This window comes from Brassica napus, chromosome A3 (assembly GCF_020379485.1).
Source record: "Brassica napus cultivar Da-Ae chromosome A3, Da-Ae, whole genome shotgun sequence".
Taxonomy (NCBI): Eukaryota; Viridiplantae; Streptophyta; class Magnoliopsida; order Brassicales; family Brassicaceae; genus Brassica; species Brassica napus.
Genome location: NC_063436.1, coordinates 24,147,378 through 24,173,662, shown reverse-complemented (window position 1 = coordinate 24,173,662; position 26,285 = coordinate 24,147,378). Strand labels below are relative to the sequence as shown.

The 26,285-nt window shown below is 33.7% G+C and overlaps 3 protein-coding genes and 1 pseudogene across 4 annotated transcripts; 2 read left to right on the top strand and 2 right to left on the bottom strand.

The window, feature by feature from the left end:
• Positions 1-2,714: 2,714 nt before the first annotated feature.
• On the bottom strand, positions 2,715-4,204 carry LOC106442559 (annotated as a pseudogene).
• Positions 4,205-12,647: 8,443 nt separating this feature from the next.
• On the bottom strand, positions 12,648-15,121 carry LOC106440324 (BES1/BZR1 homolog protein 3). Of its 2 annotated transcripts, none has more exons than XM_013881966.3 (2): positions 14,553-15,121; positions 12,648-13,497 (listed from the first exon to the last, which is right to left on the bottom strand). In XM_013881966.3, the coding sequence occupies exons 1-2, from the start codon at positions 14,766-14,768 to the stop codon at positions 12,883-12,885; spliced, it is 831 nt and encodes a 276-aa protein (XP_013737420.2). In that variant the 5' UTR covers positions 14,769-15,121; the 3' UTR covers positions 12,648-12,882. The 2 variants fall into 2 exon arrangements, with proteins under 2 accessions (XP_013737420.2, XP_022572518.2); XM_022716797.2 differs by lacking the exon at positions 14,553-15,121 and adding an exon at positions 13,584-14,514.
• Positions 15,122-20,835: 5,714 nt separating this feature from the next.
• Positions 20,836-22,572, top strand: LOC106440325 (heat stress transcription factor A-4a-like). Its single transcript, NM_001315997.1, is given in 2 exon segments — positions 20,836-21,377; positions 21,451-22,572. Coding segments are annotated over 2 exon segments (1,173 nt in total). The 5' UTR covers positions 20,836-21,152; the 3' UTR covers positions 22,399-22,572.
• A 1,232-nt stretch (positions 22,573-23,804) lies between these two features.
• On the top strand, positions 23,805-25,096 carry LOC106442562. Its single transcript, XM_048777055.1, has 2 exons — positions 23,805-24,860; positions 24,944-25,096. Exons 1-2 carry the CDS (start codon positions 24,513-24,515, stop codon positions 25,094-25,096), a joined length of 501 nt encoding a protein of 166 aa, XP_048633012.1. The 5' UTR covers positions 23,805-24,512.
• Positions 25,097-26,285: the final 1,189 nt, after the last annotated feature.

Sequence of the window (26,285 nt, the reverse complement as noted above, 5' to 3'; positions counted from 1 at the left end):
GAAGGAAGAAACTCAAGATTGAGGGTCCTTAAGTTGTCGGGATAGTAGCAAAACCGGTCCTAGACATAGACATATGAAAAATTAGCCTATAATCCCTTAGAATAAAAAAATAATTTATGTAAACATAAATCTCTACATTTATTTTTATTTTTTATTAAAACCTTTACTAAATTTGTTGATGACTTTCATTGGGGTATTTGAAGATTTTGATCTGGTTTCAATTTTTAGTATTTCTGTTCCGGTTTGATTATTCGATTCATGTTTTTTTCTCAGACCTAATTATAGTGTCAATTAAAACACCTTAACAACCATTTTCTACAGAAACTGGTACTCTTTTCACCACTAAAAGCACCTCCATCAACAAGTTATTGATGGGTTCTGACCAATTTAAAAAAAATAAAAAAAAAATCAAAAAGAAAATATTTGTATCAGAAGAAGTTCTTGCAGAAAATATTTTTGGAACCTTTTTTAGACTCTTCAGTACAGATGTCCTTTTTTAATTGAATAGGCTTATTATAAAATTCAAAAATTAAAAAAAAACTAAAACATTATTAAAGTATTAATATATTTATTATTAAGAAACTAAAGTGAGTACCTCTACGATTAGAGGTGCTCTAATAACTCCATGCATTTATTTTATTTTAGCATTTGATAAGATTATAAGTAAAACGTTTCATAACGAAAACTATCTCAATTAAGAAAATAATATAGATTGATGATTTGATTCATTTGATTGGCATACAATGTCTAGAAAGAAATTTCATAAAGATGGAGCGAGTAAATATCGTCAGATCAACGGAGTTATAAGTGAAGAAAGCTAGAAAAAGGGATGAATCTATTGAATGCACAATGTCGTGGTGATTTCATGATAATTATGTCACAAACATTTCAATAATAGTAATAATGTTACTCATATCACCATCTAATGTTATTGGTCGAGAGGATAACTGATAATATTGTCATTGACATAATGCACAAGTTTCTTTTAAATCGAGACTTTGACTATTGCGTCGTCCATCGAGTTTGAAAGTTTCAGTTAAATAGTATTAATATTATAAAAAAACTTAACAATAACAAAGACTTTATCATGATTATGAATTTAATGATGAGCATAATGAAAATGTGTACTTTAAAAGTGACTATGGTTATAGTATTTTTCAGTGCGCATGCAGAATCTCTAACCTCCCACTATTTACATATACCTTCAACAGAGATCCCATTCCCACATGACTATTCATTTGGTTTTAGAATAAAATGGACTGTTTCTAAAAGCTAGTATTTATTTATTAGACGGATTATTAATTGATTAGACCCCGTCACATAAATACTATGTCTTGTTAACTCAACTGCAAAAATACACAAAGTGAAGTTTATAGATCACCTAGAAGTTGCATGTTCGAGACTTCGAGTAATCAATTCTTTATATGTTATGGCGTCGGGTTTGAACAAAATTACGAGTTTCGGTTTAAACTTTAAGGTAATAAAAAACTCAGCAAAGGGATATGAAAACAAGTTCTGTATACATATATGCCATCAATTTTATATATATCTGAAGATATTATGACTTTGTAATTTGTGTACATTTTTAGCTAAAAAACTAGAACGACAAATTAAATCAGAAACATAGTTAGATAACTAGATAAGTGATAAGCTCACAATAAAATAAATATGCATATTTTACCAAAAATAAATAAATATGCATATGTACATTGTTGGATCACTCTCTTCCTTAAGAGTTAAAAGTACTGATTCATATATGCTAAATTTGACTAACCAACACAATATAATAACCGACTTTAAATGCTACGGGCACATACTATTAGCTACTAAATGCTTTAATCTTGTGAAAATCTTAGGCTTTTTGACTCTATAGCCAAAAACATAAAAGGGGTTAGTTAAGATTTCATGAGTTTTGTGGCAGACAACGACTTATTTACTAGACATTGCTGTTTATGATTCTGTGTTGAAATTAATTACCTACTGTCGTAGAAGTCGTTTATAACTTAATCACGGTTCCGTAATTTATTCATGGGGTTCTTCAACTGCCAGAGTCAAATCCAAGTATGCTCTATGGTCTAGAGTTTGGATTTTAATGTAGCATGACTAGTTTTCCGAAAGTCACAAAAGAAACGTCATGATACGTACCTCCACAACAATCAATCCGTCATATGAATTGAAGATACTGTATACTGTATTTTATGTAGGGTGGTGGAATACATTTAAAAGTAGTTTGACATCTTAAAATTAAACGGAGATATTAGGACCGTCCTAATATCTCCGTTTAATTTTAAGATGTCAAACTACTTTTAAATGTATTCCACCACCCTACATAAAATACAGTATACAGTATCTTCAATTTATAATTTCACTTTGCAACACAAGTACACAACAATTGGAAATGCTAGTTTTCATCATTTTTGTTTGTCACCAGTCCCCAATCTATAGCTACAACATGAAGCAACGCTACTTTCTTAGTGGAATCGAACTCGTGTGGGGTGACCGCAAAGGTGGACTTTTAACCTTGGACTTTTTCCTAATTTTCATCATTTTATAACGCACGAAGTGAACTTATTTACTAAATGTAAAAAAAATGTGATTTTACAAACTTAGATCTTCTTGATAAGTTAAAAAAAGAGAGGCTCTGGCAAAATTGTGAAAGAATATAATGACAATTATCTCAGATATAAAGAAACAAGTGATCCTTGTGGCTTTTTTCAAGATTGATTGCTCCCATATTTGCGAGAAATATTATGTCTAATAAGTGTATCCCAAGCCTGCAAATATAAACACAAGATAAGTGTGTTACAAAAAAAAAAAAAATACAAGATAAGTACTTATATTCTCTAATAAAAAGTGAATATGTATCAGTTTCTTTGTGTTAATCTATCTACTCACATGAAACTCTCTCTTTGAGCCACCGATGGTGAGCAAGAAAGGGTTATCCACTGAGAAGGAAATGGAAAATACAGCTCCCTGTTGACAAAATCAGAATGGTTAAGGAATACATGAGTAAAACAAATATTTTATGTTTAATTGGTTCTTACCACTTTTGGTTTGTGTGAAGCAATGCATGAACGTTCATTGTTCGTAAGGCCCCAAAGTTTTATCGTTTTATCCATAGAACCCGTAGCTTAAAGCTGTTAATCACAGATCATAAAAAAGTGAGAACTGATTACAAAAGCAAAATATGAAATGCTTAAGGACAGTAAGAGAGAGAGAGATATAGAAGTACATTGGGTGCAGAAATGTTGTATGAGAAGGAGGAGACTCATTAGTCTTGGTCATGCGCTTGGATAGTAAAGCTTGGTCTTAAGTCAGAATCTAAACCTGACTGTGCGGCGCGTATATCAAAACCTTTCATGGTTCCATATCCTCAAGACTTACCTAAAAGGAACGGTTGGTAAGAAAATGTTTAAAACTGCTATAACCTCAGATTGTCTATAAGAAGAGAGCAAAGGGAAGTGAAGCTCTCACCACAGAGGAATGTTCACTGTGGGGATTCCAGGCTAAGCTTTCAACATCAGACATGGCAGACAATTTGAAACCCGAGTGTGAAGGTTGTTTTCCGTCTTTTTGCAACAATAATATACAAACTCATGTTAATGATAAAAAATTTGGAACATGCGAGATAGAACATGGAAGAAAGGAGTTACCAATACAACAGTCTGATCAAACGACCAACTGAGAAGCACTTCTGGAGCATAATGGTTCCAAGCAACCGCTTGAACCTGTGAGCCAAACAAAACAATAAAAACCATTAGGATATATATCTCAGAACTAGCACTATGTATAAGTCATGTTCTTATTTCTTTTGTGTGATGTTCCATAGTAATCTTACGTTGTCCAGTAGCCACATCCCAAACCTTAACCTTTCTGTCGGCACTAGCACTAGCTTTCGATGATTCCTCGTACACATAAACCTGGTCACATAGCTTTCATATGATCCCCCAATACTAGACATTTACACCTACAGAAAGCGAGTAGGATCCAACTCATTACTTGGATAATAAAGATCCCAAATCCCAGAGCTGAAGAGTTGAATGTCTAAGTCCAAAACAGCAACAAAAAGAAGGTTACTGTCAATGTGGAAAAACTCTGTTCTGTACAAAAGAGACAAACAAAAACTGAACATACCATCATCCTCTTCATCATAGTTATCCATGTTGAACTCTGTCAATCCATCAGATACCTCATCAACCTCCATCGTATAGAAGCCTTCTTTCTATTGGAAGATTTACCAAAAGATTTTGCTACGGCTTCTTCATCCTCGTGACTACCATCCACACTGTTCCCGAGTAAACCAGTTTCATATCATCCTGTTTCTTAGCCATTTTAAGACCAAGCACATGACCAAGACAAAGGAATCTCCTCCATCTCATACAACTTTTCTGCACCCAATGTACTTCTATCTATTTCTCTTACTGGCCTTGAAGCATTTCATACCATTTAGAACTTTGCCTCTATGCAATTTATATGGTAATCTAATAACAACGATGTGACTACAATGTCTGAAGACATTCCCGCTAATGTTTACAAATATTAGGCATTAAAAAGGATTATATATTCCGTGCGTTACTAATATAAATTGATGCAATAATTTTATTAGATATTCTTGCATGAATTAGATGTTCTAAATCTATTTTTTTTTTTTTGAATAAGTGAGAATGATATTACCTTTTCACCATTTTCACATGATTGTTGTGATTGTTAGGTTGTTTTGGCGTGTTCATTTAGATTGGTAGAAATTTGCTGTTTTGCTATGGTACTTGCGAGACTTAAAGGTTAAAAACTGTTTAGAGTTAGATAGACCAATCCAGAGAAGTTTGAGATATTTGTTCCTAATCATGGACCAAACCTTTTTTTCTTAAAAGAGACTCTAAGCCATCTCTTCATAACGAGCCTTGAGAAACTTGAGGTAGGAAAAAACCAATCGAGTATGACCCGTAAGATAAAGCATGGTTTGATGTCATCAAATACAACAGTGTTCCTAGATAAGTTTGTGACACTGCAGTTTACTCTTGGAATATTAGTATTTTGTTGGTTTTAGAGGGAAAAAAAAGAGAGTTGACATTTGGTGCATTAATTTGACAGGCATACAAATATTTCAATTTATAAAAAAAAAAGAGTTTTGATTACCCTTCAATAAAGAGAGAAAAGTTAGATCTACTTTGGAGACCGACGTTTGGTCGGCGCGTGAGCGTCAGTGTCGGTGCCGGAATCCTCTCTTATCTGTCGTAGTGGCTCCTCTTCGCTCCTTTTTCGCCGTCCTGTCAAGGACACCTTGTCCGAGCTCTGGTACCGCTTTCATCCCTAACGGTGGGACGGTTTTGGAGTAACGACGCTTATGTAATGTTTTCCGAGAGATGGAGGCTTTTTCAGATCCACCGTCGTCGGCTCTGGCTTCCGGGAAGGGAGTCTCCTTCAGATTCGCCTTCGCCGACTTTTGGTTACGGAGAGCGGAGGCTAGCAAAGCTCCGTGCTGCCGCTTAGGAACCCGGTGTTCGTTGGGTAAAAGTTACTAGGTTTGATTTGTGTCAAGTTCGGCGTGGTTGTCGTCAAGGAAAGATTGGGTCACTGCGGATGAGATCTCGGTAGACGATGAAGCTCTCCGGCGAGGTGACGACTTAGGAAAGAAAGCGATGGTTCTCGGTTCTCGGTTCGCGTGTCTAGGTTTTGAAGTGTTTTAAAGTCGGAGGAGATCTCGAGGTTCGATGGAACTCTCCGGCGTGATGATAGTGCGGTGAAGAATGGCTATGGGTTCGTTGGAGGCTTGTCGGTTACTGAGCTCCGACGAACAAGGATTTCGATGGTTTGTTCCGGCGGCGTAGAGGCGGAGGCGGTCAAGTTGAGGCGGTTACAACGCGTGACGCGTTAATGGAGCATATCTTTCCACGTGTCGAGTCAGCCTCCTCAACATGCTATCCGACTGGGTCGTGCGGCTTCTGAGTTTGGGCCGAGGGCCCGTTTACCTTTTTCATTTTGCCCGTAGTCTTTTGGGCTTGTAGCCGTCTTTTACTGTAATCGGGTTTCGGCCTACTGGGCATGGCCCATTTATCTAATTTAAAAAAAAATCTTTGGCGGAAAAAAAAAAGATTACCCTTCAATAATAATCAGATACTTATATATGTGCGTGTGTGTGATAGGGGTTTAGGACGCCTGTCCATAAAAGATTTCAAAAGATATATGATCTTGTGACTGAATTTGGAAAATTAATTTATAAAGAATCAGAACTTCTCATATACAACAATGTATTTATAAAAATACGTATATCAGTTATTTGTTATATATATATATATGTATTAATATTAAAAGAAAAAATATATCATATAAAAGAAGGATCAATCAAAAAGAAATCCTGTGAGATTTATGTCCCGCCTCGGCACCGAAAAATAGCTTGGCAACCACGACGGTATTTGTTGGCAGGGACAGGAGGTCCATGAGGAATCTTACATCCCGGGGGAAGATTGAAAAGACGGCATTTGTCAATAATTATATATTTATGGATTTTCTTAGCATCTGATTGCTCCACAATCACAGCAGCACAAATCACCAACATTAATATAACAAACGCCTTCATTTTCTCTTCTTCAGGGAAGATGATTGATCCTTCTTATTTTTTTTAATTTGGTGCGAATTAGTTGAAAAGTGGGTTTATTTATACACACAAAGAATTAGAGCGTACACTAATTTTGGCCAATACATGTTTAGAAAATCCACAATCTAAATTAAAATTGCTAAAAATGAAAACCTATGATCCCGAATCCAAGGTTGTGTTTGGTTTTGATTCCTTCTTAGTAATATGGTAAATATAAATTTTTGTTGAAATATAAAATTTATTAGATAAAAGAATATTTGCAACATCAGAAACTATAAACGAATGAGATTGGTGAGATACAAAACCGTTCTACGCCTCAAAAACTACTCTATAACATAAACTCAAAGAGGTGTTAAAAACACAAAGATCGAAAGTATCTGATTAAGTGGAAGCTATGATAACACAAAGATTTTATTTAATTTAAGAATACGTACCGAAAACAAAGAACAAATAGAGAACCCTCAACTAAAGATTAATCGTAAAAAAACTTTCAAATAAAAATCCTGTGAAATAAACCTCAACTTTAATTTCATTAACATTTGTTACCCTCCGTCTAAAAACCGTAACGGATGGTGACATACGTTAACGTTTTATAAGTTGAGGGTTTATAATGTTGAAAACTTAGTTGAGAGGTTTGTTTATGATTCAAAAATAGTTGAAGGGTTTTATCACTAAAAGTTATTAAATGGTTTAAAAACTTTATTATCATTTATACATTGTTTTATATTGATATAACCCTTTAAAACTAATTTATAAACTTTAATACATTAATTTACATCCTAAGTTAATAATTTTTAGTAATACTTACAACTTAATATAATTTCAAAATATTAAAGTATTTGATATAGTGATATAAGAAAATTTGTGTGTTTATATCGTCATTGTCAAATATCAAATAATTTAAAATTTATAAATTATATTAAGTTTTAAGTAGTGTTGAGGATATTCATCCATGAAGTCAATCTTTTTATTTAGGGTATGACGCATTTTTCTATTTTCACGATTTATGTCCTCCGGCTCATGTTTTCCCGATAATTGTGAAATTACCGGATTAATCATATGTAAAAGTATTAGCTGAGGTAGGATGAGCATGGATTAGCTGAGGTAGAACCATTCATGAGTTCCATTCGATCCATTGGTTTGCATCCCTACAAAAGAGTTTACAAAATGCAAAAGCTAGTTAGAAACGAACAAATTAAAATGACATAATGATTGATATTTGAAACTCCATATGAACCAAGAAAAAAAAGAAATTAAAGAACAATGACTTTGTTTAGGGTTAGATAGACCAATCCAGAGAAGTTTGGGATATTTGTTCCTAATCATGGACCAAACTTTTTTTTTTAAAAGAGACTATAAGCCATTCATGGATTGTAGTCTCTTTAGGAGCCACGCGGCTCCAGAGAAGTTTTGGATTGTAGGAGCTACACGGCTCGGTTGGTAGGATGAGCATGGATTAGCTGAGGTAGAACCATTCATGAGTTCCATTTGATCCATTGGTTTGCATCCCTACAAAAGAGTTTACAAAATGCAAAAGCTAGTTAGAAACGAACAAATTAAAATGACATAATGATTGATATTTGAAACTCCATATGAACCAAGAAAAAAAGAAATTAAAGAACAATGATTTTGTTTAGGGTTAGATAGACCAATCCAGAGAAGTTTGGGATATTTGTTCCTAATCATGGACTAAACTTTTTTTTTTAAAGAGACTCTAAGCCATCTCTTCATAACGACCCTCGTGAAACTTGAGGTAGGACAAAACCAATCGAGTATGATCCGTAAGATAAAGCTCGGTTTGATGTCATCAGATACAACAGTGTTCCTAGATAAGTTTGTGACACTGCAGTTTACTCTTGGAATATAAGTAGTTTGTTGGTCTTAGAGAAAAAAAAAAAGAGTTGACATTTGGTGCTTTAATTTGATAGGCATACAAATATTTCAATTTATCAAAAAAAAAGAGTTTTTATTACCCTTCAAAATATTAACCCGCGTTCAAAATGGTTATAAAAGTCCAATTTGGCTTCAATATTTTATATGAATTTTCCACTATAATAACAACATTACCAATCTCAAATCGACTTTCTACAAATAATTAAAAAAACACTAGAGTTTAACCCGCACATTCGTGCGGATATTTATTTTATTTAAAATGTTTCTATATAGTGATGGTCACTCAAGTCACCGTTGAATATTTATGCATTCACAATGACATCATATGTAACTTATGTATCATTTGATAACATTTTTGTTGTTTTGGCGAGTATCTATTTTATATGTATTTAGCTTTTACTTTATAATGAATATTTATAAATAAATTTGTTATATATTAATATTATATATACTGTAATTCAATAACAAAGTTGTTGATAAGTCTTGTGAAACATATATTTTATGCGCAACTTACTAAATTGGGGGAATAATAATTTCTATTGTTAAGTTAAATAAAATAAAAACTCTATAAATTAATAAGGTTGGAAAATTCTATTTTATTAATTAATAGAGTTATTAATTTTCAAGTTTTTTTCTATTTTAAAATATATTTTTCCAGAAATATTTGTTTTTTAGTGTATATACATTAACTAACATTTTAAAATTCGATATTTATAATATTTTTATTATATTATTTGGTGTATATAAATATTTTTCTTAGAATTTAAATTTGGATACATTGACCAACATTGCTTTATCAGACCGTTCATCAGGACAGGTTGGCCAAAATTTCGTTATTAATATTAAGTAGATATTGTATTAAGCATATTTATGTCAATGATTTTTAATATATTCTGTGATTTTGAAGGTATCTTTGATCAGCATTGAGAGTGAAGACACCACATGTTTGTCTTCAACTCCACTATCAAAACGAAAAGGAAACAATGAGATTGATGACCTTTCTTCTACTTCTAAGAAACAATGCTCGAAGATAATCAAGGTGGAAAAGAATGGTGGGGAGTAAACTGAGTTGCTGCATGTGTTTTTATTTGGTTTTGGTTTTGGTTTTAGTTTCAAAAACATGTTTTTCGTAATTTCCTATTATCTGTTTTATTTCAATATCTCATTGTTTGGTTTTTATCAATAAAGATGAATTTGAATAAATATTACTCCTATTATTGCTCTAAGTTAACGACCAAATAATAAAAAAGTGTAAATCTACTCTATTAAATTATAGTTATCCGTCGCACTTAACTAAATCTATTCGCATACGGAAATATACTCTATACTCAAAGAGGTGTTAAAAACACAAAGATCGAAAGTATCTGATTAAGTGGAAGCTATGATAACACAAAGATTTTATTTAATTTAAGAATACGTACCGAAAACAAAGAACAAATAGAGAACCCTCAACTAAAGATTAATCGTAAAAAAACTTTCAAATAAAAATCCTGTGAAATAAACCTCAACTTTAATTTCATTAACATTTGTTACCCTCCGTCTAAAAACCGTAACGGATGGTGACATACGTTAACGTTTTATAAGTTGAGGGTTTATAATGTTGAAAACTTAGTTGAGAGGTTTGTTTATGATTCAAAAATAGTTGAAGGGTTTTATCACTAAAAGTTATTAAATGGTTTAAAAACTTTATTATCATTTATACATTGTTTTATATTGATATAACCCTTTAAAACTAATTTATAAACTTTAATACATTAATTTACATCCTAAGTTAATAATTTTTAGTAATACTTACAACTTAATATAATTTCAAAATATTAAAGTATTTGATATAGTGATATAAGAAAATTTGTGTGTTTATATCGTCATTGTCAAATATCAAATAATTTAAAATTTATAAATTATATTAAGTTTTAAGTAGTGTTGAGGATATTCATCCATGAAGTCAATCTTTTTATTTAGGGTATGACGCATTTTTCTATTTTCACGATTTATGTCCTCCGGCTCATGTTTTCCCGATAATTGTGAAATTACCGGATTAATCATATGTAAAAGTATTAGCTGAGGTAGGATGAGCATGGATTAGCTGAGGTAGAACCATTCATGAGTTCCATTTGATCCATTGGTTTGCATCCCTACAAAAGAGTTTACAAAATGCAAAAGCTAGTTAGAAACGAACAAATTAAAATGACATAATGATTGATATTTGAAACTCCATATGAACCAAGAAAAAAAGAAATTAAAGAACAATGATTTTGTTTAGGGTTAGATAGACCAATCCAGAGAAGTTTGGGATATTTGTTCCTAATCATGGACTAAACTTTTTTTTTTAAAGAGACTCTAAGCCATCTCTTCATAACGACCCTCGTGAAACTTGAGGTAGGACAAAACCAATCGAGTATGATCCGTAAGATAAAGCTCGGTTTGATGTCATCAGATACAACAGTGTTCCTAGATAAGTTTGTGACACTGCAGTTTACTCTTGGAATATAAGTAGTTTGTTGGTCTTAGAGAAAAAAAAAAAAGAGTTGACATTTGGTGCTTTAATTTGATAGACATACAAATATTTCAATTTATCAAAAAAAAAGAGTTTTTATTACCCTTCAAAATATTAACCCGCGTTCAAAATGGTTATAAAAGTCCAATTTGGCTTCAATATTTTATATGAATTTTCCACTATAATAACAACATTACCAATCTCAAATCGACTTTCTACAAATAATTAAAAAAACACTAGAGTTTAACCCGCACATTCGTGCGGATATTTATTTTATTTAAAATGTTTCTATATAGTGATGGTCACTCAAGTCACCGTTGAATATTTATGCATTCACAATGACATCATATGTAACTTATGTATCATTTGATAACATTTTTGTTGTTTTGGCGAGTATCTATTTTATATGTATTTAGCTTTTACTTTATAATGAATATTTATAAATAAATTTGTTATATATTAATATTATATATACTGTAATTCAATAACAAAGTTGTTGATAAGTCTTGTGAAACATATATTTTATGCGCAACTTACTAAATTGGGGGAATAATAATTTCTATTGTTAAGTTAAATAAAATAAAAACTCTATAAATTAATAAGGTTGGAAAATTCTATTTTATTAATTAATAGAGTTATTAATTTTCAAGTTTTTTTCTATTTTAAAATATATTTTTCCAGAAATATTTGTTTTTAGTGTATATACATTAACTAACATTTTAAAATTCGATATTTATAATATTTTTATTATATTATTTGGTGTATATAAATATTTTTCTTAGAATTTAAATTTGTTTTTACATATAATTTTAATAAATCTCATCAAAATACATTGTGTTCAGAAAAATATAATGATAACTCCATTGTGAATATAAATAAACAATATAATAGTTGGTTTGTACTTATATAATATATATATATAAAGATAAATTAGTAATTTATATTTTAATGGACCATATATTTACATAGGATTTTTTGAAAAAAAAATATTATCTTATTATTTATCGATTTGTGTCATATTTTGAACTGGTCCAACTTGAGACCAAATAAATTTATTAATTTATGGTATTTATTAATTTACCGAGTATTAATTTATAGAGTTTGTATTGTATGAATTTGTCTAAGTTAACTATTTGAAAGGAATAGTGATTTATAAGTTAAATATGAAAATAATACTCTTATGCATTCTTTTTATCTTAAGTAGATTTTAATTGATTTTAGATAGTTTGTTAAGTTGGTTGGTTAAATAAGGTTGTAATTTTAGATTCATATATATCATGTCACTAAGAAAAGAAGAAGTAAAAACCTAGTTCATTCAAAATTAAAACCTATAAAGAGACGTAGTCTAATGGATTGTAGTAGTGATCGTTACGTTATGATCAGGATTGCATATTGTTGACAAACAGAAATCAAATAGATGTATATTATACTTGTGTTTTTCAAAACAGTAATATTGTTGTTAAAATAGATAAGAGGACTAAAATTGAAAAAATAAATCTCAATGAAAACCAAATCGGTTTGAGCAATCCCGAAAATATATGTTGATATTTTCTAATCCTGTGAATGAAACGTGTGTGTTTTAATGTAAGTCAAGTATATTTTAATGTTAGTGAAATGAATAGGTCCAAATTTAAATGACAACTTTTGCACAGTAGATAAAAATAGGACCTTAAATTAATAGATTAGATGGAGAGATGAAATAAAATTTAACTACAACTTCAGTCAAAAGACCACAAGAAAAAAGAGTTCGAAGTGTTTCTTTTTCTCTCAATCACCTTTTATCATCACACTGAATTAAAAAGAAAACAGACAAAAGATGGAAAGGAAAGTAAGAGATAAATTAATTTGATAAGAAAGTTGATAGATAGCAAACGCCGTTGATACTTCTTTGAAACCATCATCTGGTTCTTGAGTTTCCAAGTGTAAGTTCTAAATCATCTGAAACGCATTCTCCATGTATCCTTTCTCCTTCCCAAGGCTTCACCATTCCAAACGCAAACTCTGCCGCCATTCCATCAGCCATTGGTACATCAGAGTTTTGATCAACACCAGCAGGAATAGCTGGAGAGCAGTTTCCACTTTGTCCAGGAGTCCACATTGGTGAATTACTATCTCCCATTTTAAAAGCCTCTTTGTCGAAAAATGGGTTTCTCGAAACCAAGCTGAAAGTAGGAGAAGATGGTCCGCTCTGTGGGGTTTGCATTCCAGAGAGCCATCCAGAGTCAGGGATTGTAACTTGATCATAAGTAGGGCTTCGAGCCAATGGTGGAGTCACGGGAGCGCTTATAGAGTTTCCATTGAAGAAAGGAAGCTTGGAAGGTGAGTTTGAAGAGAGGTTCTTGAGCCAAGGGATAAGTGAGTTAGCATCACCAAATGGGTTTGTAGGACTAGGGAATGAGGAAGATGAAGGGCTTGGATTGTAGGAGCCACGAGGGCTAGGTTGGTACGATGAGCATGGACTCGCTGAAGTGGAACCATTCATGAGTTCCATTCGATCCGTTGGTTTGCATCCCTACAAAAGAGTTTACAAAAATGCAAAAGCTGGTTAGAAACGAACAAAAATGACATAATGATTGATAATTGAAACTCCATATGTACCAAGAAATAAAGAAAGAAAGCATAGAACAATGATTTTGTTTGTTTGAGATCAATCTTTACTAGTGCACAAGCTGGTGAGCACGAACAAGATGACACCATCATTGATAAGTTGAAAATCCAAATGCAAATAAGAAAGAAAAGAAGAATGATTTTTTTTTTGGCATTTTATAGTCAAACAATGAATCATTCCATTTTATTCTTCCCCCATACAAGCAAAACCCAAACATCATCATTAGATGTTGGCAAAAGAGAAATCATTTTCCCAGTCTCACCCATTGACTTACTCAACAAGAATTACGACATTTATTTAGTTTTAAGTATTTAACAAACAACAAATAAACACTCGTGCGAGGTCCTTTATTATGTGAAAATGGATAGTTTCTTGGAAGGTTAATTAACTGATTTTTAATGTCAATGTAACTAAATGTAAGTGTGAACGTAAGCAAAAAAAAAGAAAGAAAAACAGAAATTTCAGAGAAAGCGTCGCCAGTCTGAAAAGGGCAAAAAGTCTTCCTCGATCGTTGTACTAAAGTTTTTTATTAAAGCAAAAGGGGACCAAACAAAAACACAAAATGAAAATTTATAGCCAAAAAAAAAAGAAAAAGCCACTGCTTGAAAAAAACGAGTAGATGGTCCAAATGACGATAACACCCTAGACAAATTTTTGTTAGACAGTGTAACAAGCTTAGGGTAAACTAGTCATTACATTTTAATATTCTGATCTGAATGTGAACAGAGAGTGTTTAAGCATCAGCGAATCTTACTTACAACAACAGTCATGCTTTTTGTTTCAGTTCACCAGAACGGTTTTGATCTGACGTTTGCATTGACAACTAAACCGGCCAGTATTAATTCACAGCCGTACGATTAGTATAATTTAGAAAACATTTTTTTTCTATCAAAATTAAAAGGTCAGATCTATTCATAGTTTTCAGTGAAAGATGAGAGGATAGAGTTTTGTTGGATTACCTTCCGGTAAGTAGTTCCGTCGTCTTCGACGGTCCAACCAGCTTCGTTGCATAAAGCTTTAAGAACTTCGTTGTTATCGCAGTGTTTAGGTAGCTTGAAGTTCCCATGTATCCTAAGCCCCGCGAATATCTTAGCCGCAATCGCACGTCTCCGCCGCTCTCGCCGTTTGTTGTTCTCTCTCTCTTTCCACGTCGGCGTTCTAGTCCCCGAAGTCATCGACCTTTACTTCTTCTTCTTGTAGTTGTTAGCTGATAGAGAGAGAGAGAAAACTCGCCGGATAGAAAACTAACTTTGGCGCTTTTTTCTTCTTGTTTTTGTTTTGGGTCGTGGTGAGTAATAAATGAACGAGCACTTACCAGGGCCAGGGGTGGAGAAAAAGTCGAAATTACCATACATGTGTATTTAAATTTACAAGTATACCCCTTGAGTGTTTACACGTGCTCAGGCTTTTTTTTAAATAATAAAGTAGACAATGGAAATTATGTTTGACCGTACGACGCCGGTTTGTATACAAAGAAGAATTGTTTTTTTTTTGGTTGAACAGTTCCATGCTTTTATCCAAAATTAAGAAATCAAATGGGCAAGAATATCAATATGATGTTGCTTTTATACATTATGTCTATTTTTGAAACAAATCTAACTGATATATCGTTTTGACGTTATTGTGACGGCAGTTATCAACTATGGCCTATCCATGTCTAAAGAGGCACTACGAATATGTATCATTATTATGTTACTAATCTAGATTTTAGCTCAACTACTTTGTGAATCCAAGATACGTGGCAGTGATTACGGCATCTTGAGGAATGTGACAGGTTACCTTTCGTTTTGTAGGGGGACCATAAATGGGTTTTATATCCAATCATGACCGTTAAATCTAGTGGGTCACGTGATGCTCCCGATCTGCTTCCTATCGACTTGTCATTGCTCACGAGTCATAACTCGTTTGCTGTTTTTCCGTTTATTATTTTTTATATGTTAACAATTTTTTTAAAACGAAGAGAAGTTTGAACCTTGAGTTGTAATCCTTTTCAGGCATAGAGTTAGCTTCTATGGTACCAAAGACAGTACAAAACACTCAACTTACCAGATTTTGAACTAGGAGCCCAACAACACCAATACATATGATTAACCACTAATCTACTACGTCTTGTCTAGTGGTAAACGTGGATATGAGATCATGTTTTGGACTTTATTTAAAAACTCGAAAATAGTATCCGAGAATTAATGGTAGATTGGATTTCGGAGATAGCCTGGTTCGAAATAATCCCACGACTACGTAGATATGAGACAATGCATTTGATCTTATTTAAAAGTTTGAAAATAATCTATCAGTGAATTATATATTTCTTTAAGAATTAGTATAGATTCTCTTCTATAGGTGTGTGAGATATCGTAATGTTAATAAAAATGATTATGTGGTTGAATGTAACATTATTTTCTGCACGGTGGGCACGGCCACTTCACCCACACTTGCCTTTTGTGTATATAAATATATGTGAGATATATATATATTAACATATACGTGTTACATGTTTATTAATTATTAACTATACATACGTTATGTAAAATGTAAAAATTGTAATATGTGTATACACGAGTTAATAATATATATGAATGAGACGAGACACTGCACCCAACTCCAACCCCAAAGTTGAAAAATATTTTGTCATTATCAACAGAATTTTGTTAATTTCATGTATAAGTTAATTTTGCCAATTTTCTGTATTAGTTTTTCATATTATAATTTTCTGTATAAGTTATAATATGAAAAATGAAGACATGATAGTTGCATGCTTCAACCTTTTTAGTTATGTAATTGCTCTTTCATGTCCAGTATCAATACTGAAATATGTGATTTTATAAGTACTGAGCTTTATTAGTTTACTGAAAGCATACTTTTTCTTAGTATATCGTTTGTCTTATTGCAAGTTGATATTATGACAGAGATATTCCTGGCTGAAACCACGCCGTTACGTATATTTTTTGGGATATAGCAAAGACGTCAAGACATACGGGTCAGTGAACTAGGCACGTACGTACGCACTTATATAATAGAAAGCCAGAGAAGAAACACTACAAGAAAACATCGGCATACTGAGGGAAAAAATCGTCGGTATGTCGTCGGAATAACGCTATTTCGAGGATATACCGACGAAAAAAATCTTCGGAAATATCTCCTCGGAAATTCATATTTCCTCGGAAATCCCTCGGAAATTTTCGACGGAATTCCGAGGAAACTAAATTCCGAGGAAACTCCAAGGACACCAAGTTCGTCGGAAGATTTCTCAGAATATACCGAGGGACGCCTTCTTCGGAATATTTCGATGGAATTCCGATGGTCCAATCCTCGGAAGTTTCGACGAAACATTCCTCGGAATGTTCTTCGGGAATTTCCGAGGAACCTGGCCCTCGGAAAATTCCGAGGAACCTATGTCCCTCGGAAAATTCCGAGGAACTTCTTTCCCTCGGAATTTCGGAAAAAATTAATTTTTTTAAAAAATTTATTTTTTAAAAAAAAATTAAAATTTTTGAAATTTAAATTCGAAAATATAAAATTAAATTTAAAACTGAAAACATATTAGATAATATTCAAAGTTAAATAAAACATTTCGAGTTTTTGAAAAGAAAAAAAAAATCTACGGGTCTTGAATGTTCGGGAACACCTCGTTCGGGTACATTCTCTTCATCATCTCCATCATTTGCTCGTTCAACCTCTTATGTGTCTCATAGCCCGCCTGTTGAGCTGTCATCTGAGCCTCCAACGCGGATATCCGATCATCCTTGTCCTTCAGCTGAGCCGTAAGTACTTCTGAATCAACATAGGGCGGTGGTGCAGAAGAAGGAGCAGCCGACCGGGAGCGACGACCCAAACCGACCAAACGTCCCTTCTTCTTTGGAACCGTCTGAAATATTAATTAACCAAATTTAAATAATATAAAAAGATGATAAAATAAAAATCAAGAAATAAATGAATTGAACTTTAAAAAAAAAGAACTTACCGATTCAACGATTTCGTTGATTCGAACCCGGGACAAGTTGGTCGAAGCCGTCGAATCGTCATCATCGGTTTGAAGCTGAGACGCTTCGTCATACACCTGAGTTTGGACCAGGTCGACCACATCCCTCACAAGACCTTCATCAATCTGACCGGTCTTCTTGTTGGTATACGCCTTTTTCATTAGGACGAGATCATCAACCGGCTGGCCCTCATTTTCTTTCGCCTTGAAAAAAACATAAATTAAACAAACATTAGAAATTTGAAGAAATGCACAAAAAATAAAATTTTGAAACTTAAATAATTGAAGAAAAAGCGGTTGAACTTACCATGCGATCCCCCAGAGTGGCAATAGATTGAGCACCCAAGTTATGCTTGTAGATGCACTTCCCTTTACGGTCGCTCCTGCGGTTGTTGGAGTTCGTGGAAGAAGTTTCTTTCGTCTCTTCCTTATCCCAATGCGCACACAACTCCTTCCAGACCGTGTCGTTCATCGACTTTGGGACCTTTTAATTAAAAAAAAAATAGTTAAATAAATTAAAAAATAGTTTAATAAATTAAAAAAATTGTTTAATAAATTAAAAACTACCTTGTTTACTTCTCACTTCTTCTTCCACTCGTACATCTGCTTCCCATAGTTGTCCATAACTTTATGGACGAAGTGGTGATAGATAGAGAGCGTATCATCGGAATTCCAGTTGAATTCTTGCTGAAATAGTTTAAAAATAGTTTTTAAGCACAAAATATAAATAGTTTAATAATTACAAAAAAAGTTTTAATAAATAAAAAATAGTTTAATAATTAAAAAAATAGTTTTAATAAATCTCAAAAATAGTTTAATAATTACAAAAAATAGTTTTAATAATATTTAAAATGTTTAATAAATATAGAAAATAGTTTAATAATTACAAAAAATAGTTTTAATAAATAAAAAATATAAGTAAAAAATTAGAATACTTACCGCAAACTGACGAAACCACAGATGCTGCTTCTCGGGAGGGAAGTCAGTGAAAGTCGGATGTCCCTTGTCGAGGGTCGAGTACATCATACGGTTGATCCATGCACTGATCCCGTTCCCGAATCGGTTGAACCTAATAAAAAGAACAAATTTTTAATAATGAATCAAATTTTAAGGAAAAAAATAAAATTTTAATTACCATGTTTGACCCTGTCCATGTGGATACTCAGTGAGATAGGGAAGATGGTCACGACCGGGCTGTCGAATCAACTCTGCAACATTCATCACTCCCGGAGGACCCGGAGGAGCAGGAGCGGGTGATCTCACCATCTGTTGAGTGCTCTGCATGCCATCTCATTGGTTGCGCTGTGCGTTCAGACAGATACAACCTCTGCAACCTTTCCGTCAAAGGCAAATACCACATCCTTTTATATGGCACTGGAACTCTTCCACTCGTATCTTTATAACGAGGCTTCCCACAAAATTTGCATGAAACCCGCTGTTCATCCGCCCTCCAATAAATCATGCAGTTGTCTCTGCATACATCTATTACCTGATACGATAAACCAAGACCAGCTACGAGTTTCTGAACCTTGTAGTATGAGCCAGGAGCTACATTATCTTCGGGTAGAATACCTTTTACATAATCAGCAATCGCATCCACACAGTCTTCAGCCAAATTATAATCCGTTTTAATGCCCATCAATCTTGTAGCAGATGATAAAGCTGAATGACCATCTCTGCAACCTTCGTACAATGGTTGCTTTCCAGCATCCAACATATCATAAAATCTCCTAGCTTCTGCATTGGGTAAATCTTCCCCTCTAAAATGATCATTTACCATCTGCTCAGTACTTACACCATAATCTACATCCGTTCTAATTGGTTCTTCTAATCTAACCGCTGGCTGAGGTTCGCTAGTACTTGTACTACCATGTTCATAATCAGTTTCTCCATGATGATACCAAATTTTGTAACTTCGTGTAAACCCACTCAAATATAGATGAGTCCAAACATCCCACTCTTTAATAACCTTTTTATTTTTACAATTAGAGCAAGGACATCTTAACATACCTGTTTTTGCTTCCGGTTGTCGGTGAACTAACCCCATGAATTCGGTTATACCTCGTTGGTATTCTTCCGTAAGCAATCTCGTGTTCGGATCCAAATGAGGTCGATCGATCCAAGAACGAAAATAATTTGAAGAAGACATATTTTTTATGAATCAAATTCGTGTGTAAAGAGAGTGAGAGGGAGGATGAAGATATGGAGTGAATGAAGAGGAAGAGGGGTGCTTGTATTTATAGTTGAAATCCTGCCGACAGACCGAGGAAATTTCGACGGAATTCCGATGCCAACGGCTAGTTCGTCGGAATTTCCTCGGAATTTTTAAAATCCCCCAACGGCTCTCCAACGGCTCTCTAACGTCTATAATATTTCCTCGGAATTCATCTGTTTTTTTCGAGGAATACAATTTTTCTCGGTATTCCATAAGAATATTCCGACGAAATGATATTTCCTCGGAATTCCGTCGGTATATTCCGAGGAAACCAAATTTTGTGTTTCCTCGGAAATTCCTCGGGATATTCCGAGGAATTCATTTTCCGTCGGAATGTCCGTCAGAATACCGCTGTTTTCTTGTAGTGAAAGTTTATAATTGGTATAACTAAATAAATAGGGTTACGGTCAAGATTGTATGTATTGGTTTTCGGTTACAAGACAATTAGCAAGAAATGCCTTGGAAGCTTAATATTCAAACAATGGTTGCCAAATGCTATCACATTTGAATATTCAAACAAGACTTTTCGATTTTGTGCCCTAAAAAAAAATCAAAATAGTTTCCAAAGTTATAAATACCAAAAGATAACAACGAAGTTTCCTACGGTCATAAATGCTTGTAACACACACAAACAAGATCTGCATGAATTACATTTCGTTGACTAATTTAAACATTTTTATAATAACTAATAGTATAGATTTAAAACAGCTCTCGCATAGTCTCATGGGGCACTTTCATAAAAAGATTTGTTAATAAAATTAAAAAAAAAAAAATTCCACCAAACCCAATCTTTGCAAACTTGGGTGTTGTGGTCGGATTCGTACGCACTTCATCAAACCTTTTTGGAATCATTTCATCTAAGCGTTAGTTTTGTTGGAGAGACTGTTTACGCGTTTATCGATCAAAAAAACCTTTGACGATTCTTCCTTCTTTGGGTTATTATCAAACCACCGGGTCAATCTACTCGTTTACTTTTCTTCGGTCTTCTCTGCCTCCATCCACTTGAGTCTTCTGATATATCTTTGACTTTTCCGCATCAATAATGGTAGAGAGAGAGAGATGCAATAACAAAACAACTTACTTCTGTTTCTAAACTCCCTGTCTGATTAAATACCACCAACAAGGGTTCGAGAAACAGAGAGGTTTCGAGAAGAATCAAAATTGTTTTCTTTTTTTTTCCTCTTCTTTGATCTGATTAGGTGAGATTTAATACAAAAAGGGATCAAGATTCGTTGAATTTTAGAGGGTTTTGAGTTTCTGAGTCGATTAGCTTCATTACAAAACAGAGGAATTACTCTGTTTTTGGAGGGACCACTCTGATTTTTGGAGTTGCTGAATCAAAACAGGCTTATAGTGTTTTTAGAGATGGATGAGAGTAGCCATGGAGGTTCATCATCAACCTCACTCCCACCTTTCCTCACCAAAACTTACGAGATGGTCGACGATTCCTCATCGGATTCAATCGTCTCGTGGAGTCAGAGCAACAAGAGTTTCATCGTCTGGAACCCTCCAGAGTTTTCCAGAGACCTTCTTCCAAAATTCTTCAAACACAACAACTTCTCAAGCTTTATCCGACAGCTTAACACATACGTAAGTCTTTAGTTATTCTCTGTTTCTTTATTTGGCTTTAGTTTTAGTTGAATGTTTTGTTTTTTTTTTAAAGGGTTTTAGAAAAGCTGATCCAGAGCAATGGGAGTTTGCTAATGATGATTTCGTGAGAGGCCAACCTCATCTTATGAAGAACATTCATAGACGCAAACCTGTTCACAGCCACTCTCTACCGAACCTCCAACCTCACCCATTGACTGATTCAGAACGACAGAGAATGAATGATAAGATCGAGAGACTGACTAAGGAGAAACAAGTGTTGCTTGAAGAGTTACATAAACACGAGGAGGAACGAGAGTTGTTTGAGCAGCAAGTTAAGAAACTCAAAGATCAGTTACATCACATGGAGAAGCGTCAGAGGACAATGGTTTCGTCTGTCTCTCAGGTACTTGAGAAGCCAGAGCTTGCTCTGAATCTATCACCGTGTCCACCCGAAGCAAACGAGAGGAAAAGAAGGTTCCCTAGGGTTGTTGGATTAGAGACGATGTTGGAAGAGAACCACCAGACATGTGGTGCTGTGAGAGAGGAAGGTTCCACGAGCACTTCTTCACACGATGCAACGGAGCATCAGGTGGAACGGTTGGAGTCATCGATAGCGATTTGGGAGAATCTTGTGTCGGATTCTTGTGAGAGTATGGAGCAACAAGAAACAAGAAACATGATGACACTTGATGTGGATGAATCATCTACTTGTCCTGAGAGCCCTCCTCTTTCTTGCATTCAGCTAAGTATCGATATACGTCTTAAATCTCCTCCTTCTCCAAGGACCATCGACATGAACTCTGAGCCTGATGTTTCGAAAGAACAGAACACTGTTTCTCCTACTCCTCCAGCAGTAGGAGCGAATGATGTATTCTGGCAGCAGCTATTGACAGAGAACCCTGGCTCGACCGAGCAACGGGAAGTTCAATCAGAGAAAGCTGAAGAACGGAGTGAGAAATATTGGTGGAACTCGAGGAATGTAAATACAATTACAGAGCAGCTTGGACATCTGACTTCTTGATAGAGAGAAGTTGATATGTCAAGGATCTCTACTTTAGATCTGTTTTTTTTAGTTTCTTGTGCTATAGGTTGGTTTCTTTGTTTTGGGTTATAAGCATTTGGGTCTGTCTTTCATCATCACATGTATGTCCTTTGAGTTCACGTCTGGAGACTACTCGATAACATTAATCTTGCAGGAGGACCATTGAAGTTTAACCTAAAACATATTGCAAAAAGAGATGTAAATCAAAATGTTACAAGGGCATGTGTTACGCAATGGACATGCACATTTTGTTGCATTCAAACCAAAATTTGTGAAATCCGGTGAAACACTTGAAAAAAAATCAAAGAGTGCTCGACTGACATGACAAGTTTTACAATAACCAACTAGGTGAATATTTAAAAAATAAATATATTATAAATTAATTAATGTTTAAGTTTTTATTTTAATTATTTTGTAATTTATATGTATGATTTTTGATTAATATTTTGTTATTTTCATTAAATATGTGCTTTTAATTTATAATATCTAATCGATTTGATTATCATTTGGATATATTATAACGTAATTTGACTATTTTTATTGTTCTAAATAGATAAAATTTGGTTAATGATTTTTGGTATAAAATTTTGGATTGATTAAGTTACGTACTTTGTAGGTTATATTGAGTTACATATACTTCTTCAAATCTATGTACAACTACTTTTGATTTTAGTTTAACAAAATTTGATGAATTTTATTTATTACAGTATTTCAGTTCTTCATCATAAATATCTAATTATACTTTAATAAAATTTTAAAACCTCATGAACATATAGATATCTACAAAGTAATTTCGTTTCGTAAATTTTAAATAACTGTATACTTTAAATGTATAAAAGATAAATTAAAAATTCTTCTAAATAATCTTAACCATAACAGTTCATATTGGTTTATGTATTCTTATTAAATGTATATTAGGTTGTATAAATATATTAAACTTTTCAATAAAAGGGAAAAAAAATATTAAGCCTTACAGAAACTTTAGTGGTATATTAGGTTTGATTATAGTTTGTATATTTGTATTTATAATGTATTTTGGTAAAAAAAAGTGCAAATGAAAATTAAAAAATACACAAAAACAATTATGCAAAAATGAAGAAAAATATCAATTATAGCATCTATAAAATATTTTATTTCATCAAAGATATCCTAGTTTATGTTATTTAGATTAACTTTTTAATAATCTAGGAAAATTTATTGATAAAATTAAAATAATTTATTATTGGTAAAAGAGATGTTTATTTCACAGTAATATCAAGATTGTTTTTTTTGTGAACTTTCCTTTTTTTTATAAAATCACATTATATATAGTATAAATTTTCCTAAAATATGTTCTTTCTTTTTTTGTAAAATATTTTTTATTTACTCTTTGAATATTTCGTTTTTATTATATATTTCATTTTGAAAAATAAATAAAAAATACTAAGATTGAAAAATAAGAAAAAATAAGGAAAAAGGGTATCATTGTAATCAACTACTGTGAGCGCGACACGTAGGAAACTGATTTCTCAAATAATATTATAGAGATTTTACTAAGGTATCATCATATTAGGGAAAATAATATTGATTTTTTTTATTCTATATTTCCAATTTTCCCTGATATAAAAGAAGTTCTTAAAAAATCCGTAGTTGGTAAGTAAGCCCACACCGATACTAGGTTTTAATTATGCGCATTAGTTTGGTGTATATAAAAAGAAACCCTAGTACTACGTACGGTGGACTTGCGCGTGAGCTTTGTTAGAGAGGATGTCGGGGAACGATGACGCGGAGACAGCTAAAATAGAGGTGTGGTGGGACATGAAGGACTGTCCGATTCCGGAGGGGTATGATGCTCGTCGGGTCCGTCCAAGTATAGAAAGGGCGTTCAATAAACGAGGCTACAGTACTTGTCCTGTCTCCATCACTGCCTATGGCGACCAAAACCAGACCCCTTGCCACGTCCTGCGAGGGCTCTCTTCCACTGGAGTCGCTGTTGCACATACCAAATCAGGTTAGTCTTTCTCTGATGTTAGTATATTATAACAAAACCACCCCCTAGACTAGAAATTTTATGTTATTCATTCCATATATTCACAGAAAGCACACGCTCAGTCATGTATCGGGATATGGTGGAGTGGCGAGGTCAAAATCCACCTCCGGGTACAATGATGATCATATCCGATCAGGTGGGGGGTGACTTGTCCTGGGATCTGGCCAGGCTACAACAGCGCACTAGATACCAACTTTTTCTGGCTTATTCAATTAAGCCTTGTAACGATTTATTCCTGCTCTATAGAGCAAATTGGCGCTGGGAACAATTACTAGAAGAAGAAGGAGCCGCACCACTTGTGGTGGGTGGATTATCATCTGCTGCCATGTTTTATTGCAAATCATGCAATTTCGATTGCCAAAGCCTGGAGAAATTCAGGAAGCATCTCTCCAGTTATAAGCATGGAATGGAAGTAAGCAAGCATCCTATATATATATATATATCTCAAATCCTTTTGTTTCATAATCTGATCATCAACTCTTTTGTCAAGCTCAGGAGGCTATAAACCCTCCGAACACAGAACTCTCATGTGTAACGGAGACGTGGGCGAAGAACTACCCGGCCACGCCTGAACACGCCACAGCTAAAATACTGGTGTTGTGGAACATGAATGACTGCCCTATTCCTGAAGGTTATGATGCTTCTTGAAATCATCCAGGCTATTGTAATCATAGTCGCACAAATCGCAATAAAACATACCGGTAGATGCAACAACCATTTCACTTCCACTGCACGTCTGAAGATTGTCTAGACAACAACCTATTTAACTCTTTCTACTCGTTGTCAAAACAGGAGCACAGAATGCTTTCGCATTCTCAATCTTTTCCTCACCGGCAAAGGTAATTTAAAATATCCAAGTACCATGATGAGGCAAGTTTTTTTTCTTTCTTAATGATGGATGATATATAAATTCTCAACAGAGAAAAAATGTAAATACATGTTCAAATACTCAAATGTTTCATTTCATTTCATTTCCTATACACATGTTGTAGGTAGGATATCCTCCCAAGACCAAACGTATGAGGAAAGCACCCCGGAAGTGTTTTCTCCTAAGACCATTACGTTTTACTAGACGCTGAAATCGTGTTTACTGAAGTGAAGCTCGCTCGTTTTTATCTTCCTTTAGTGCCAGTGGCACATGCTTGTTGATTAGGGCAACCTGCGCAAGACTCTGATTTTCCAGCAGTTTCGGCTAGGGGACCTGGGCAATCTATTATCACCATGCATAACAAAGAACAATAAGCAATTATTAGGTTAAAACATAGAATAAAGAACCCATGATTAGCTCAAGCAAAAAAAGATACTGAAAGATTGGATTTGATATTGCTTACGCTCGTTGGCGTTCTCTGGAATCTCTCTTTCATCCATGTCAACTTGTGATGTCTGATTAGTTCCTTACAAAGTTATAAGCATTTGGGTTTGTCTTTCACATCACATGTATGTCCTTTGAGTTCATGTCAGGAAACTACTCTATAACATTAATCTTGCAGGAGGACCATATAAGTTTAACCTAAAACATATTGCAGAAAGAGATGTAAAGAAAAATGTTGCAAGGCATGACATGTGTAGCGCAATGGACATGCACATTTTGTTGCATTCAAACCAAAATTGTGAAATCCGTGAGACACTTGAAAAATATCAAAGATAAAACTGAATGTTTTCCAAGTGCTTGACATGACAACTTTTACAATCTGAATGTTTTCCAAATGTTGTAAGTCTTGAATTTATTTGGAATATTATTTGGCTATGACATATTTTCATTATGAAATAATTTCACTATATAAATATTATTAAATTATAGTAGAATATATTTCATTTTTGATAGAGAACATTTAAA